Here is a 15,478-nt window from a genome sequence, read left to right as displayed (position 1 = left end):
GAAAGAGGATACCACTCCTTAAGCTCAACCATCCTGTAGCTTTTCAAAAAGAAATTGGCACACTGAGAAACACATTTTGCAAGAAGACACCATTGCCACTGCAGTACAAGCACTTGGACTGAGATACAACAAAACAATATTCTTCTGAGTTCATTAGTGCAAGTTTCCACATGTGAACCCCACACGGAATGCTGCACATGAAAAAATGTAAACAGAGAAATTCTAATTCTCATCAGTGTGCCAGCCTCACCCCCCACCCCAACACACCTGCCCTCCCCCCCTTCATATATATGGTTTTGAGTTCCCTTAGAGTTCACAACACCCTCCTCAACATCCATCCTGCTGGACAACACAAGGAAGCTTCTCTACCAGCAAGGAAGAGCCAGAAGAACAGCTACCACAATTCCTAGAAACCGAGAATGAAGCTGGGCAAAAAAACCCTTAGAATACTATCTTCATAGATCAACAGCAATAGCCTGGAGATCACCAAGGCTTTTTAAAGTTTCCTCAGGTATTCTGGACTCGTAGGAAAGACCCTTGACTACAGATGGAATCCAAATGACACTGTTTTCCTTGGAGCTGAAACCAAATGAGGATCCAGTACTCCAGATGAGTGGCAGCTAGCAAGAATGACTTGTCACTAATTTTGTCAACAGCATCAATTGCAAGCCCATGCCATATTTTCATATAACTTCTCTTTTAGTTGGAACTGGCTGGGAAAGAAGCAACAGGGAACAATAAAACCCGAAAGGTGCCTCTGGAAAGTTTCTATCCCCATTCCATACCCAAAGGTGAGGAGGCAGGAGCTCCCCAGGACCTTTGTTTTGAGAGAGAAGACTCAGAGGACCAGTCTGCGAAGGCACTGAGCACCTTCAGTGGATGTGATGTCAAAAAAAGGTAGAAATGCACAATGCCATCTAAGATCAGGTACATGGTGAGCTCTGCTGCAACAAAACAAATTCAAAGTACTGCACTAGAGTCCAGGAGGAGTTAATACCCTATGTTGCCCCTTAAACCACACAAATAATGTTTTCACTTGATTAAATAATCTCCCTGTCAAAATCACCATGGTGAGGCTGACGGGAGAAGGGGCTAAATATGACAATATACAAAAATAGAGATGCGAATATAAAATGGTTTGGTTAAGAATATCTTAAAATTTGACATTCACAGCGGTTAATACTTAAGTGTTAAACTCACACAATGCAAAAGAGGAGGTATGTCAAAATCATACTGAGAAAAACTGGCTTTACCTAACACAAAACACGAGCAGTTAATACAGCAGGGGAACCCCTTCCAATGATCATCTATTTTTCCTATGGACAGTTGTTCTACTGAAAGTTAAATGTTTCCTTACTAGGAAAAAATAATATATATATTTATATATATGATTTGTATACTGTGATATCAATATACACTGAAAGTACTGCAAGGATATATTATTCATTTACAGTAAAACTAACAATCCATGGTTAAATTTATAGTTTATAAATATGCTGTCTATATTATATGTGGTACAAAAATATTTGACATTTTGTGGGCACTAGGTCAAAATAAGCTTTTCTTTTTTAAGGGACTAAAAATCATTCAGGTATATGCATATTACCCTTGTCAATGACGTGAGAATCGTACTGACCTGGTACAAAACAGAGTCCTACCATGGTGGCAAAATGGGGAGGGTAGTGATTGGCATGATAAATCACTGCATGACAAGGCTCATTAGGAGAAAACCCGGCATTTATGGCAGCCCAGTTCTAGCAGTACTTTAAATAGGAATCTCATGAATTTAAGTGACGCAGGCAGGAAGAAAGGATGAAGAAAAGACAAGAAAACTTAACCGTAATCAAAAAACAAACTTTAAAATACATCCAATAAAAACAACTGAAATTCCAGAAGCAGGGAGAGAGCTCTAAATGCTCTCGTTTGTTAAATGCATTATGGAAAACCAGAGGTGTATTAGTTTTAAAAAGTGTGTGACTGATTTTCTGGATTCACTGCTATGATTGCTGTGTTCCTGTAGAAAAGAAAGCCCTTTGTGTAAGGTTAATATCTGTCCTGACTGCATTTTCAAGTTTAACTTTGCTGGCCCTCTGCAGTTAACATAGAGGTTATTTGGCTACTTCCAAGTATCTATGGTATGCTGCTCTGAGACAGACTTCTTTATTATTAATTACTTTAAACATTTTTGGTATTGACAAAACCCACACATCATCTCGCTGGACAAGTAACATATCCCAGTCCTTCCATTTCCTTATGTGCTCAGTCAATTCACTGGATTAAGGCATGTTTTTGTGTTCCATTTGCAAAAATAAAAACTTTTTGTACAAACGTCTGGGTTCTTTTATACAAAAATTCTTCTTATGGCACAAGCAGCAGCTGCTGTTTAAGAAAATATATAAATATCCTTTTTTTTTTAATTATTCTGTACAAATATCTTCAGTGTTCCTCCGCCCCACGTTTAACTGTACACTGTCCTCCCCCATCCTGGGCTCCCTCCCCCCGTCCCCAGCAGAACCTTTTGTATTTACAGCGCAGAGCGGAGGGCGCGGGGCGGGGGGCTGCCCCTCAGGAGGAGTCGGTGCAGGGGGACGGCGGCGGCGGGTACAGGTGGTGGGAGTAGCTGCGCTCGGTGTAGGGGGACGGCGGGCAGCTCTCGCAGTTCTCCTCGGCAGACAGGTACTGGCTGCGCGGCGTGGGCGGCGGCGGCACCGGCTCCGAGTCGTAGTTGAGGTCGCTGGTGTAGCCCTTGGCCGTGGGCACCCGGCGGCTCGGGGCGTAGTCGCTGTCGCACACGTCCGTGCTGCAGGGCGTCGTGGGCGGCGCGAAGTGCCGGTAGCTGTAGGGGCGGTAGCTGTAGCGGGGAGATGGAGGGGAAAAGGGTCGTTTTCCTTTTTCAAGGGCGATAAGCCAAGGTGGACACAGAAAGCAGGACAACCTCTGCAGTGATGCACAGCATCTCCTCTCCAAACTTCCCTGCAGAAGTGCTACGGCGTTGGGCACATCACAGCAACAGGTGAAAGGGATGCCAATTTCTTTAGTAATTATCTAACTCGTAAAAGTAATTAATTGTAGCTCTGAGCAATCGGTCGTGCAAATTTCTGATGTGCTGCTTTACTCGTAGAAAATTCATTTTGTGCTCAAAACTTCTGGAATTGGATAGTGTGCCATGTTTGGTGTAAGTATTCTATTATTGCATTTGGGTTAAACTAATCCATAATGTTGTGGGTGCCCCATCCCTGGAAGTGTTCCAGGCCAGCCTGGACAGGCCAGGGAGTAACCTGGTCTAGTAGAAGATGTTCCTGCCCACGGCAGAGGATGAAACTGGATGGACTAAAGTTCCTTCATGCCCACAGCATTCTGTGATTCCAAGATAACCGGAGAACCCAGGTTTGCTAAGTCCTAAGTGCTTCCCATTCCCCAGACGTTTCCAATGACCCTAGCAGTGCCTGCTCAGAGATGCAAGGAGCACCTGTAAGAACTTTTGTTGTGCCACAGAAAGGAGCAGTGCCTGAGAACAATCTCTCACACAACAGACTCCCTAAGGACTTAACTGAGGTAGAAGAAGTTGCTCCTAAGACAGCGAAGCAGAAAGGGCACGGGTGTGCATGTGCCTGTGTAATAGCTGTGTTGCAATTATGGAGAGGATAATTCAATTTCCATTATGCAATTTCTGGATACTAACTTCCCCAGACAGACAGGAGAACAGAAAATTACCTGGCACACTCAGAGCATTCAGGAGAAGCATTCCTTAGAGAAATAACTGGGATGAAATTCTCAAAGGCTGCTACCACAAAACATCTTTTAAAATGAGCCCAAGATAGTTTCAAGGAAACAAATTAGAAGGGGAAATGCATGTTAACTACAACTCCCAGCATCACAGTCAGTGGTTGGGGACACAAAGGGGTGCAGCTTCTCTATAGTCAAGTTAGAAGTAAGATCAGAAGCAGCAAGACCAGTGTTTATTTTTGGGTGAAGGAGCATTTGGAAAATATTGAACCCTATGCTACATCCCTAATATAATTTTTAATACTAAAAGTCACATCAGCTAACCAGTGGGTGACCTGTGCTGGTGCCTGAATTTGGGTTTTTTCATTAGAAAATTACATAATTTTAAAAGATTTTTCATATGGCTGCAAGGGATCATTATAAACATCTGGTCTGACCTTCTGCACAACAGAGGCCATATTTTCTGCTAATGGAGAAGAGATGTCTGTTCAGCCCCAGAGACCTCATTATCCAAAGCCCCCAAAGGCTCTGTGTTAGGGAGGCACATATTTCAGACAAATACAGCACTCTTGTCACTGACCACATCTACTTGTGATGTGGGAGGGGTACCTTTACACCCTTGGGTAGCAGGGTTTGGTTCATCTATTTTTGGTAATTTGTTATGAAATCATAACTAACTCCAGCATTCTTACAGGGAAGGTAAGAAGAATACATTCAAACAGATAAAATGCATGCCCATAAATACTAGTCAAGAGAATATAAAGCAAGGTTAGCAATAAAAGGTTAGCAATCTTTTCCAGATATTAACCCTTAATGTGTCAAACTAGAATTTCTGTGCTTTATCTAGACAACACTATTAATGTTACTTATCACCTATTACAATGCCTTTATATTGCCAACTTTTCCTCCACAGGGTATTTGCTTATAATTTCTAATAATTACATAACAAATCATTTACAACAGAAGCCTAAAAAAAGGAAGGGTTCACTCCAGGGTAAGTTTTTTTGGCTCAAAATACTCATGGTGCTGAATTTTTTTGGCATGTAGCTAGTTCTGTGATGAGTGCTGTCATTCCCCCAAAGGAATATACTCCAGGGATGTAGCCACTGTATACCCACTTAAATGTATAATTTACCTCAAACAGTGCTGCACTTCTACATAGGCAGCAGTGACATGATACATGTGAGCCCATTTAAGCACCAGTTCAGTGCTTGCAGAATTAGGGCCTTTGATTGTAATTCTTATGGAGCAGAGGCTGCCTTTATTCTGCATTTTCTACACTAACTGCTTTGATCCTGACAGAAGCTATTGTAATAGTAATTACCTGTAGGATCTATGAGTAGATGGGCTGTTTGAAGAATAACCAAATTCCATGGTATAGTGTGAACGTTCAGTAGCTGGTGATGGTGGTGGGTTCAAAATCTAAGGAGTAAGAAAGGAAAAAAGCCACTTTTAAAAAGGAAAGAGACAAAGTAAACTTGGGAAAATGCCAGTTTATAATTTTTTAGTACTGTCTAACAGGAACCTTAAGTAAAGAACTGAACACATAGCCCTCCCAACAAACAGGATTTTTTTCCTGTTTATTCCCCAGCTCCTAAACAGACCCTGGAAATGCCATTTGTTGCCATTCCTATTGACTATTACTAAGCTCTTCTCAAAAAACGCTGACTGCTGTGGCTATTTTGACATAGCCAGTGCTGAAAAGTAAAGTTGCAGCCAGCTGTTCTATTCTAGATTGTCACTAGGGATACCACTGCCAAAGGCAGACTGGCAGATCTCTGCTCCTGCAAGCTGCAGTCCCGAAGTATTGCTCTGCTTAAAATACTTGCAGTGTGCTGGCCAAGGCAAGCATTCCTTCCCTATGCAGGCGTATTCTTACTCCATATATTTGGATTAATTTAAAACTGATTTTAAAGCCTGCTGGGTTGATTCTCAGAACTGAAAACAGACAGTTGAAGATTTCAGCCTTCACTGACCAAGCATGGGACTCTTTAACACTCAACCGTGTGGCTTGGTGAGCTCCATAAAAATATCCAAACCACCCACCATAGATGCTCGAAGCGAAGAGACAGGGAGCCCTCTAGGGCTGGCACCAACTGTTACACAGCAGTTAGTGCAGCATATTATCTATCTGTGATGGAGGGATGTTACAGAGTTGCAAAATACTTGCTTACTTATTTACCTGTCACTTGTAATACGCATGACACAAAGCTTCATTTTATTTCTTTGAAAGGTCTGTACAGAATCAACCTTAGTTTTACCTTCAGAGGCACATGGCAGAGTATAATGAAAGGAGATCTCTCTGCCAGAGCTGCTCAACATCTACAGGGATTTTTTTCATCTCCCCTGACATTCAATCTAACATCTTTTTTTCCTGGCACTGAGCTCACTCACAGCTTTTTTAATTAAGTGAAAATTTCTAGACCATTTTGGAAAAAGACAATCCTCTTCCCTTTCAAAATCACTTACTCCATACACAAACAAGTTTATTAGGCTAGAATTCTAAATCAAAACATTAATGTGTCAATTGATTAACCTTTAGAAAGACACTGTCACTTCCCTGAAAGCTATTAAAAGTTTATGAATAATAGAATTACTTACTGGAGGAAAGTAAGTGCCTTTGGTACTTGAAGAACTACTAGAGGAGGCTCCTGTAACATGGGCCCTGTCATAGGGTGGGCCACTGCTCCCTCCCATAATGCTGAGGGAGCTGATGACAGATTTACCTCGAGACATACCTGAAGAACAGAGACGTGTGTCAGTATTCAATTCTTCCTGAATTCAGACAAAACGAAACTCAAAAAAAATAATCTGGAGGACAACAACAGCATAAGCACAGCTTGCAAACCCAAAATTAATTATCTTGGTTTTAAAATCAAATTAGGTTCCAAGATGAGCCTGTTGGATCTAAAAGCCACAAGTTACAGTACATATTTAATCAGTATATACAGAAGCAATGCATATAGATGAAGTGCAATATTGTGGTTAAGTTTTACTCTGTAAGCAGCAGTAGCATCATGTGCTTGGACTGGTGTTGGAAAACTCATCATTAAATTAAGCTGGGACCAAAGTTATTGCTGGTCATTACAGACTTGGCAAGAAGTCTCACAAGCATGCCAACTTAGTCTACAAATCTACCAAGAATGATTATATGTTTAAAGTCCCATGAATATAACTCTGTGTAACTTTACCCAGTACTGTTGTTTGCTGGTGCTACAACAGCCCAGAAAGGGGATTCTTTAGTAGCAAAATAAGATAATGCACAGTGCATGCATTTATTTGAGCTTAGGTTCTGCTAAGCACCTAAATGCTCATGAACAGCATAGGTAACATAGCAGTTCACTACTGTAAAGAAGGATGGCAACAAGCCTTGGCAGTCCTGGCTTCCCACACCTTCCAAGAACTGTATCAGGAGCAGACACTTCCTGTACACAGATGCACAGTATCCTCAAGTACAGCTGTGGGGTGCCAAAGAGAAGGATCACCTCCTTTACTTACCAGGGAGAGACCCTGACAGAGAGCTTGGATGAGGCACGTAGCCCAGAGGTACCGAGGCTGGCCCGTGCACCACGTAATCATTGGTCATGGTTTCCCCATCCCCCTTCATGCGTGGGCACAGCACCCTCTGGCAGATGAAGTACATTGCTCCCACCACAAAGACTGTAAGGATCACACCAATGATGGAGCCTATGGTGTTGTTGGGTTGTGGTGCAGGTTCCTCTGTTGTGTCTAAAAGGGAAAAGAGAAATCAGATCACGTAAGTTTAGACCAACATCAGTTTTTCTGGTATCTTTCCACTTTCCTCTTCCGCTGGCAGACAACAACTTTCAAACTAATATATGGGAGGAACAAACAGCCCCTACGACAGGTGCGTTCAGACTCTGAGTGTCCATACTGGCTACCTGAAGCCTCCTAAGATGACCTCCAAACATGCAATGAGGTTTTTCAGATCACAAATAACAGGAAATGAGCAGTACATGCAAGTGCAGGGGGAGTGATGAGCCAGGCCCCACTCTTGCTTCAGGCTGACAAGAAGAGCTTGCCTTTGAACTTGATGAACAAGACCTGCAGCCACGTCTCCAGATGACACTGTGCAGGGGACACCTCTTGTGCTTTTCTTGTTATTGAAGATGACAACAACTTTTCACGTCATACCTCGGTTATCCCTCAGTAACAGACTGGCACTCCCTTTTCTCAGCAGTGTAAAAATCAGTTATGTTGCATACCTTGAGTGTTCAGCAGTGGTGAATTTTGGGTTTGCTGCTGTTTGTTAAACCACCTAAACTATTCCACATCCGACCCAACCTTATGGTTACAGATACAGCTGAGCATCAGCCTGAGAGGTGACACCTTATAAAAAATTACACAACAGTCAAAATGAGTGGCTTTCCCTACAAGACCAATTCTAAGCAATGACATTTCTGGGAGTAACTGACAACCCCCTGCCTGTGCTCATGAATTTGACAAGAAAGGCAGACTTTAAAGTATTTTCCTGTTCTAGTCAGTGTTTTACATCTTATGCATTACTGAAAGCTTTTTCCTCAACACATTTTCTTCTCCCTGAACACCAAACCCACACTTGAACCAGCATGTAACAGTCTACAGAGATAAGTAAACAGTTCTGATCATAGTGAAAGAGGGATGGTGACAACTGCCATCTTATTCTGGGTGGGCCAATTTTCCATCCTCTGTTACAAAACTGGAGAATACATAAACTCTAATAAAAAGGGAACTACACAAGCCTGTGATAATGTCACTAGTAACTTGGTCGCATGATAGAACATCTTTCAATACTCCTTCTTAAGATCAAGGGCCCAGCTCTGACTTTGCATTTTCAAGTTATCTATGTGCCAACTGTGATATATGGATCTCTAACACAAGATGAGATGTCCCTATTTACAATTTCTTTTAAAGCGCCAACAGTGAAAGTGAACTTTTGAGTTGGAATTTTAAAGGCAGTGCTTTTCTTGTAGAGCCCTGGAGATTTCAAGGTAGGGGATATTACATGTTCCAAGTCAGAAATCAAGCTCAGAATTACATCCTTTTAAGATTAAAAAAAAAAAAAAAAGACATTTTAGAAGGTTTACTCTATAGACAGAGTGCTCCTCTGATTATAAAAGCACCTGCTATTAATTGCCTGGATAAGAAAACCATGAAGCAGGGAAGTTACATATGAATGCCTCATGCCAGTACGTATTTTTTTAACATTGCACCAACTCAGCATATTAACACTATAGTAAAACAAACCTTTAACTTCTTGTAAAATTTTAAAAAGGTAAAAAGAAAAATAACTGGCATTCACTGCCTCAGAAACTACTTGTTCAGAATACTAATTATTTTTGTTAAACATTCCACCACATTGTGCGTTAATTGCATGACAGCAGTTATGAAGAGAAGCATTAATTCTGGGAACAACTAACTTAGTCTGCTTGGCAGAATAAAATCAAACTCATAGAAAAGGTTAGAAGCAAATTTTGGATGCTGCAACCAAGTCTCCAGCAGTACACTTACAGCATCCTTGTTCATCAGAGCTGTCACTGCAGTCCAGGTTGTGATCGCACTTCTTGCTTTTTCCGATGCACTGCCCACTGGCACAGCGGAACTGATCCGTTAAACACAGCACTGCAAAGAAGCCCCACACCAACAGTCAGCACCAGAAACTTCTTCTCTTGAAAATCATTAAGAAATAAAGACACCAAAACATACAATCAGAAGTATCTTGGGAGAGCTTGGAATGCTGCAAGCTTCATTTCTGGAAGTAGCCAGTGGCACGCAAAGTCCCTCATGTGAACCATGCAGAGCAAGTGACTCAGTGTTCTGTTGAGGATAGTGCACACTGGCACCTGGGCATTACTGACTGCTTACAGTAAGAACACTACAAGATAAAGTAATCCTCATCTAAAATAACTCAGAGGCCATTGAAAAGACAAGCAATTATCCCAGGACATGGTTATTGCAATATTACTATAAGAATCTCCAACCCTAAGCATTTACTGTAGTATAAGAGAGAAGAATTAAATTATAAAAATAAACCTGCCAAACCATGATAATAAAATTGTTTAAGAAAGATAAATGTCCTTCTTAATGTCCTTGTGCTCTTCCTGTAAACCAGAAAACTCCTCAATCATGAGACAATATAGTGAATTGATATTATATTTTTAAACTGAGATGAAGGACAGAATATAAAACTGTCAGTACATTGAAAACTGAAAGGTGCTGCAGGCAAGGTGCTCGCTGCTGCTGTTTCCACATATTCCTGCCTCCTGTTTCTCATAAATCCAGAAATCCTTTTTTGCCTTCAACTGAATTAAGAAGTTAAACTAAAGGCTTTTCTGATTTGTAATCAATTTGAATACTCTCAGCAACAGGACCACTTTGAAGGTGATAAACAGCCCCTACTATGACATCTCCAGTTGCTGGATGACAGCTGGGAAGTTAACTTGCACATTTTCAGATGTTAGCATCTCAGCTGGCTAACAATCACCTGTGTAACAAGCATACAGGAATTTCAGCTCTATATTTTTGTTTGAACTGGAGCACATCTTTTGGAAAGAAATTTAGCCTTGATTTAAGGACCTTTCAAGAGTGTCCACAAAGAAGGAAAATGCACTGAAAGGATATAAAGAAGAAGCATCCTTTCAAGCTTACAGGTTGTCCCTACAACTCTTCACTACATTTGCAATACAGAAAGGATGAATTTGCTCACATTTCATATTGGGCAGTGGTGGGGTGGTTTCAGATTCCACCAGCAAGACCTGTCCTTTCCAAAATGAACTTAATTCTCATTGTGTTGGCAACAGCACTTCCCTCTATGTAAAGATGGCTTAAATATTCTCTTTTGCTGTGCTCTATGGGAAGAAGAGGTCTTCAGAAATCTTTTCTGTCTCTCACTCCCACTTTATAGTTCACTCTCAGATACTAGGTTTTTAGAGCTTAAAATCATGCCATTTTTCATAGTACTTCTCACAAACAGCATTTAAGCCACTCTGACGGACATCCCTCTTATTTCCACTTCACAGGTAGAGAAACAAAAGTATGGAGTTACGAAATAATTTCTGTGTAGCAGACCCATTTAAACACTAGCAGAACCTTGGATCTTTTCAAATCCTTCTGAGCAATAGTGCTGGTACTTATCCCAGTGTCCCTGTGACAGGTACATTTCCATCCCACTTGGCAGTATCCTCTGTACCTTCGCAGTTCTTCTCATCCGAGTTGTCCTGACAATTGGCTTCCCCATTGCAGCGCAGGGCACTGTCGATGCACTGCCCACTCTCACACTGGAACTGGGTGTCAGAGCACACCGGGCAGTTCTTCTCATCACTGTGGTCTTCACACTCAGTGAACCCATCGCAGCGCCAGGCCACTGGGATGCAGTCAATCTCACCTGTGAAACAGGTGAACTGCTGAGGGGAGCATGTTGGTGGTTCTTTGAAAATCAAGCAAACAAACAGAAGTTAATAATCCAGGTGAGCGAACAGCAGATCGGGACAGGTAAGGACAAGAGCTCAGCTGCTTTCCCATATCAAAGCAGCTGATGAACAATGTGCCACATTGTAAGGTCACTTCCACAGGCACTGTGTTGACAGCCACTTTTGCAGACCTTGAGGCCAGTGTGACTGATGCAAGCTCACATCAACGGGAGCTTGACAGATAAAGAACAAGAAGAACAGAGAGACATGCACACTCAAAACCATTATTTTCTTCCCTTCCCACTTCAGACTCTCACACCTTTCTCTTAGTAAGACTTCAAGTCACCACACTCTTCAACTCTCCCTTTTCTGCAACACCACTGTATACTCAGCCAATGGCTTACTCTCTTTTTCATGTTTGACAGTCATTGTATAGAAGATGTTAAAAGGATGTAATTTGCTGCAGATGGATGCACTGTGACTCAGTGTCTAGTTATGTGCCCTTGACAGCTCTATTCTGTCAAAATTATTTTAAAACAAAAAACTTCTCCATCTAGTCAAGTTCTACTACCTCAACACATCTGTTAGCTGTTATTTAACTTTTACACATTAACTGTTAATCTCAGGCAGTTAGTGTAGATTTTTTCCCTTTTTTTAATCCTCTTTTCCTCCCCCAGCTTGTTGGCCTAGTATTAAACTTGCTCTGAGAAAATGTCTGGATTATGTTAGTTCTTGTTCCATTGTGAGACCACACATTGCCTCGATGGTGAGATGATTGCACAATAAATCTATTCAGTCTGGTGGCACAAAGAGATCCAAGCACCAAAGTGCCTGTCCTCTCCCCCATTCCAGCCCCACCCCTGGAGACACCAGGGCATTGGCTACAGTGGCCATATTGCCATGGAAGGAGGCAACTTGCCCTTCTGGGACTGCAGTTCAGAAAGACATAGGGTGAGCTTGGGGAGGACAACAGAGAAAAACAAAACAGCATAGACTGCACAATGTGCAGAATGTGAGAATCTACCATTGCCTGAAAAGGCTAAACATGGGGAGTGACAGCAAAAAGTAACAAAAATCATACAATTAAAGAATCAAGTTGAAATAATTCAACTTAAGTTGAGTCTTAAGTGTGAGTTTTAAGTAGAAAGGGTGAACAGAAATCCTTATCCAACAGTAAGGGGTTATTTTCTTCTTCCCTTACTCCTTCTCAATACTTGCAGATTTAGCTGGAGGGTGGAGGGACAGAGGTGAGTCTGTACAGGTGTGTAACAGCACCTGGTGCACTGTCACATTCCTTTGGCTCAGAAGTCATCCCTGAAGATGGAGACCCTCCCCCAGGCCAAAGCTAAAAGCCCAGTGACAGAACTTAGGAAAGACTCACCTCCGCAGGACAGCTCATCCTGCAGCAGCACCAGGTGCACAGGGCAAGAGCAGCGTGTGGTGCCATCCCCCTTGACAATGCAAATGTGGGAGCAGCCACCATTATCCTGAGAGCACGGATGTTGTCCTAGGATTTTAAAAACAAGAAAGACAGGGACGATTAGAAATTGCCACCTATTTTATGACCTTTCAATCATTTCTTCATTACCCCCTACCCCCTGGGGAGAAGATAAATGAAAAATCTCTGTTAATGTGGTATTTTGTTGTATTTCTCCCTTTACACACATCTATAATTATAATATACATTGGTAACTCTCCATGATCTGAAACTACTCTGAGAATTTATATTAAAACAGTACTCAAAGCATTTTGCTTCCTGTGTGAGGTAGCAGTAGTTCTCTGCAGCAAATAGTACATTAGTAATACAAAAAGATATCTTGGATTCCATATTTCATTTTCTCTACCAAAGACCATTAAAAAAATAAACTTTTCTAATGTATGGATTCTAAAGCTTCCATGCTGTCTCTGAAACTCAAATTAACATGCTCTAGATAAATATGTCTCTTCATTTTAATGTTTAATAAGGACAACATATTTCTCTTGGAACTCCTGACAGATTCACTGAGATTAATAGCACACAAAACTAGTAGTAGTCTGCACTGATGTTTTAATTAAACATCCCCAGACATTTTTCTACATTTCTCCAAGGCATGCACCACAGCCTGCCAACCAGGCCTATTTCCTTCAGGATGACAGCAACTCCATTGCTTTAACCATCCACCTCCTACCACTTAAGACGTGTGTGTGTGTAAAAGTGCAGCCACGATCAACACAAATTGCTATTTAATACACATTTCCTTTGTGCAATGCAACACTGCTCTTCTGTCAATTCACTTTCAGTATGAAATACCACCACCAAAAATTGTTCACTTTGCCTCCAAGGCAGGCAGTCCACTGAAACACTGACAGCTAGTGACAGGCCCTGAGAGCTGTGCTTGCCTAAACAGTGAACACCCTATAGCAATGCACTAGCATGATCCAGAAAGTCCTCTATTAGGGATAACAGGATGTTTCCACTGTGCCTAGAGACACTCAAATGCCAGGTGCCTGGATGGGACTACCAATCAAGTTGTCATCAGCAACAAAACATGATGCTGGGGTTGTGATAGATTTCCAGTCTATTGCCAAGTGCCTGAAGGAAGCAACCTAACAGCACCGATACCAACTTCTGGCCCCTTCCATCTGCACTGATATTGATCAGCAACAAAGCACAACAGGCTCGTGTCTCTTGGCTCGAGTCTCACAGGCTCTGTTTGCACCTGCAAGCAGGAATTGCACTCACTGTATTCCTGCAGGTTGAGCTCCTTCACAGCATGGATGTCACTGAGTTGTGCAATACGGGCCTGGACCTTTGTACGTCCTTCTCGACCGGTCATATCAATCTTTTCAATCATCTGCTGCTGCTTGTCAATCCAGTACAGCCAGTTCTCAAATACAGTTAGTCCCACAGGCTGCAAGATATTGGAATCTTCCAAAACGATCCTGTTAGCACCTGCAGAAGGGAGAGAATGCTCTGGTTCAACTAGAAAAAACTATCAGAAACTTCTACACTACACATCCCATTATTTTTCACTACTGGGTAAGCCTACTACAAAACCCCAGGCAATTCTGGGTCCTCTGATGCAAGACTAATAATGCATTTTGCAGACAGATGATCAAATTTTTTTTCTGCTTTCACCAAGAAGAGCGTTTTTGTGCTCAGAAAATATCTAGTGTATTTAAGAAGTAGTTGGAGCAGAGAGGCTCATCTCTCATGAGCCTTTACAGTTTCTTATCAATATGATGGAAATTGGTAATGCTTTTCATTCTTCTTTCCCTTTTAGGAGAGATTAATTGCTTTTTCTTACTATACAACAAGGAATAAGAAGATGGATTAGTGGCTTCAGCTAAACCATACAAGATAAAATCCAAGTGAAAGCAGGGTAATTAGGACTTCTCACATGAGTTATGAGATTAACACTTCTGACTTCCTCATGTTCTTTTCTTTCAGCTATGTTACCTTAATTGAGCTCCTAGTGCTAAATTTGGAATGCTCCTTTCTTCCTAGCAAAGACATACTTTCCTGAGTTCCTTTAGCAATCACCAGGAGCACACAAGAGGCCTTACACCTCAAGAGTGGTTGTTGATTTTTATGCCAGATGTTCTGGCACTAAATACAGTCAAGAGCAACTGTCACATTTCATGGTTAACTCACCACATGTAGAGAACACAGCCAACAGTTGTTTTAAAGGTATCACTAAAGTCTGTCTGAAGACAGTGAAGACTTTGTAACTCACACAGAAAAAAATGTTAGTCAAAATCTGAGGGCTCAGGAGAGAGACTTAATCCATGCTTCCTTTATTTACTATGATGACATTGTCATTAACAGTTAAATATTCAGTGAGTTGATCATATTCTGAACGCAAAATTAATTGTGAAGCACATAGAATCTGCTTCAATTTTGAGAAGCTGAAACAGGATCACACAAGTAAAGCTAAAGCTTGAAAAATTACCTCTAAATCCTGGTATTTCTGATATCTGAGCTGTGCTTATTTTTAACTTTTACTACAGCAAACAATAAGTTTACATTGTTCATCCACAGAATGATGAAGTAAGTTTTTATATTTTTGTTCTGTAAAAATATACTGGAATAGCTCAATACCAGGGGGAAAAAATCTACCACATCTCTACCATACCCACAGAAGAAAACAGGACAGAAGACACATGTACTTTATGATTTTTTACTCTGAGTAAGTTCTATCCCACTCTACTTTCTTTAGTAGCAAGAAGGGGTTTTCTGCTTGTTGAGAATTTCATCAACATTATGTCAATGATGATGACTTAGAAATAAATTCAGCTATGAAAAATTTATTTATCTCCTTTTCACTAAATACACAGAGAGCTGAGAGTTAAGTAACCTTCCA

At 41.3% G+C, this 15,478-nt stretch overlaps 1 protein-coding gene across 1 annotated transcript in view; it reads right to left on the bottom strand.

Annotated features, from left to right (window-relative positions):
* Positions 1 to 252: 252 nt before the first annotated feature.
* Positions 253 to 15,478, bottom strand: part of LOC131591765 (low-density lipoprotein receptor-related protein 6) — a 145,749-nt gene continuing 130,523 nt past the window's right edge. The window contains exons 16-23 of the mRNA XM_058862805.1: positions 13,858 to 14,067; positions 12,517 to 12,642; positions 10,916 to 11,152; positions 9,238 to 9,348; positions 7,225 to 7,455; positions 6,328 to 6,464; positions 5,051 to 5,148; positions 253 to 2,851 (exon numbers count right to left, since the gene is read on the bottom strand). Coding sequence (XP_058718788.1) covers positions 2,566 to 2,851; positions 5,051 to 5,148; positions 6,328 to 6,464; positions 7,225 to 7,455; positions 9,238 to 9,348; positions 10,916 to 11,152; positions 12,517 to 12,642; positions 13,858 to 14,067 — 1,436 coding nt within the window. The 3' untranslated portion in view covers positions 253 to 2,565. The remainder of the gene's footprint in view (positions 2,852 to 5,050; positions 5,149 to 6,327; positions 6,465 to 7,224; positions 7,456 to 9,237; positions 9,349 to 10,915; positions 11,153 to 12,516; positions 12,643 to 13,857; positions 14,068 to 15,478) is intronic.

The sequence above is a fragment of the Poecile atricapillus genome, chromosome W (assembly GCF_030490865.1).
Source record: "Poecile atricapillus isolate bPoeAtr1 chromosome W, bPoeAtr1.hap1, whole genome shotgun sequence".
Taxonomy (NCBI): Eukaryota; Metazoa; Chordata; class Aves; order Passeriformes; family Paridae; genus Poecile; species Poecile atricapillus.
Note: the sequence above shows the minus strand (reverse complement) of the source record. Positions and strands in the feature narration are given on the sequence as shown.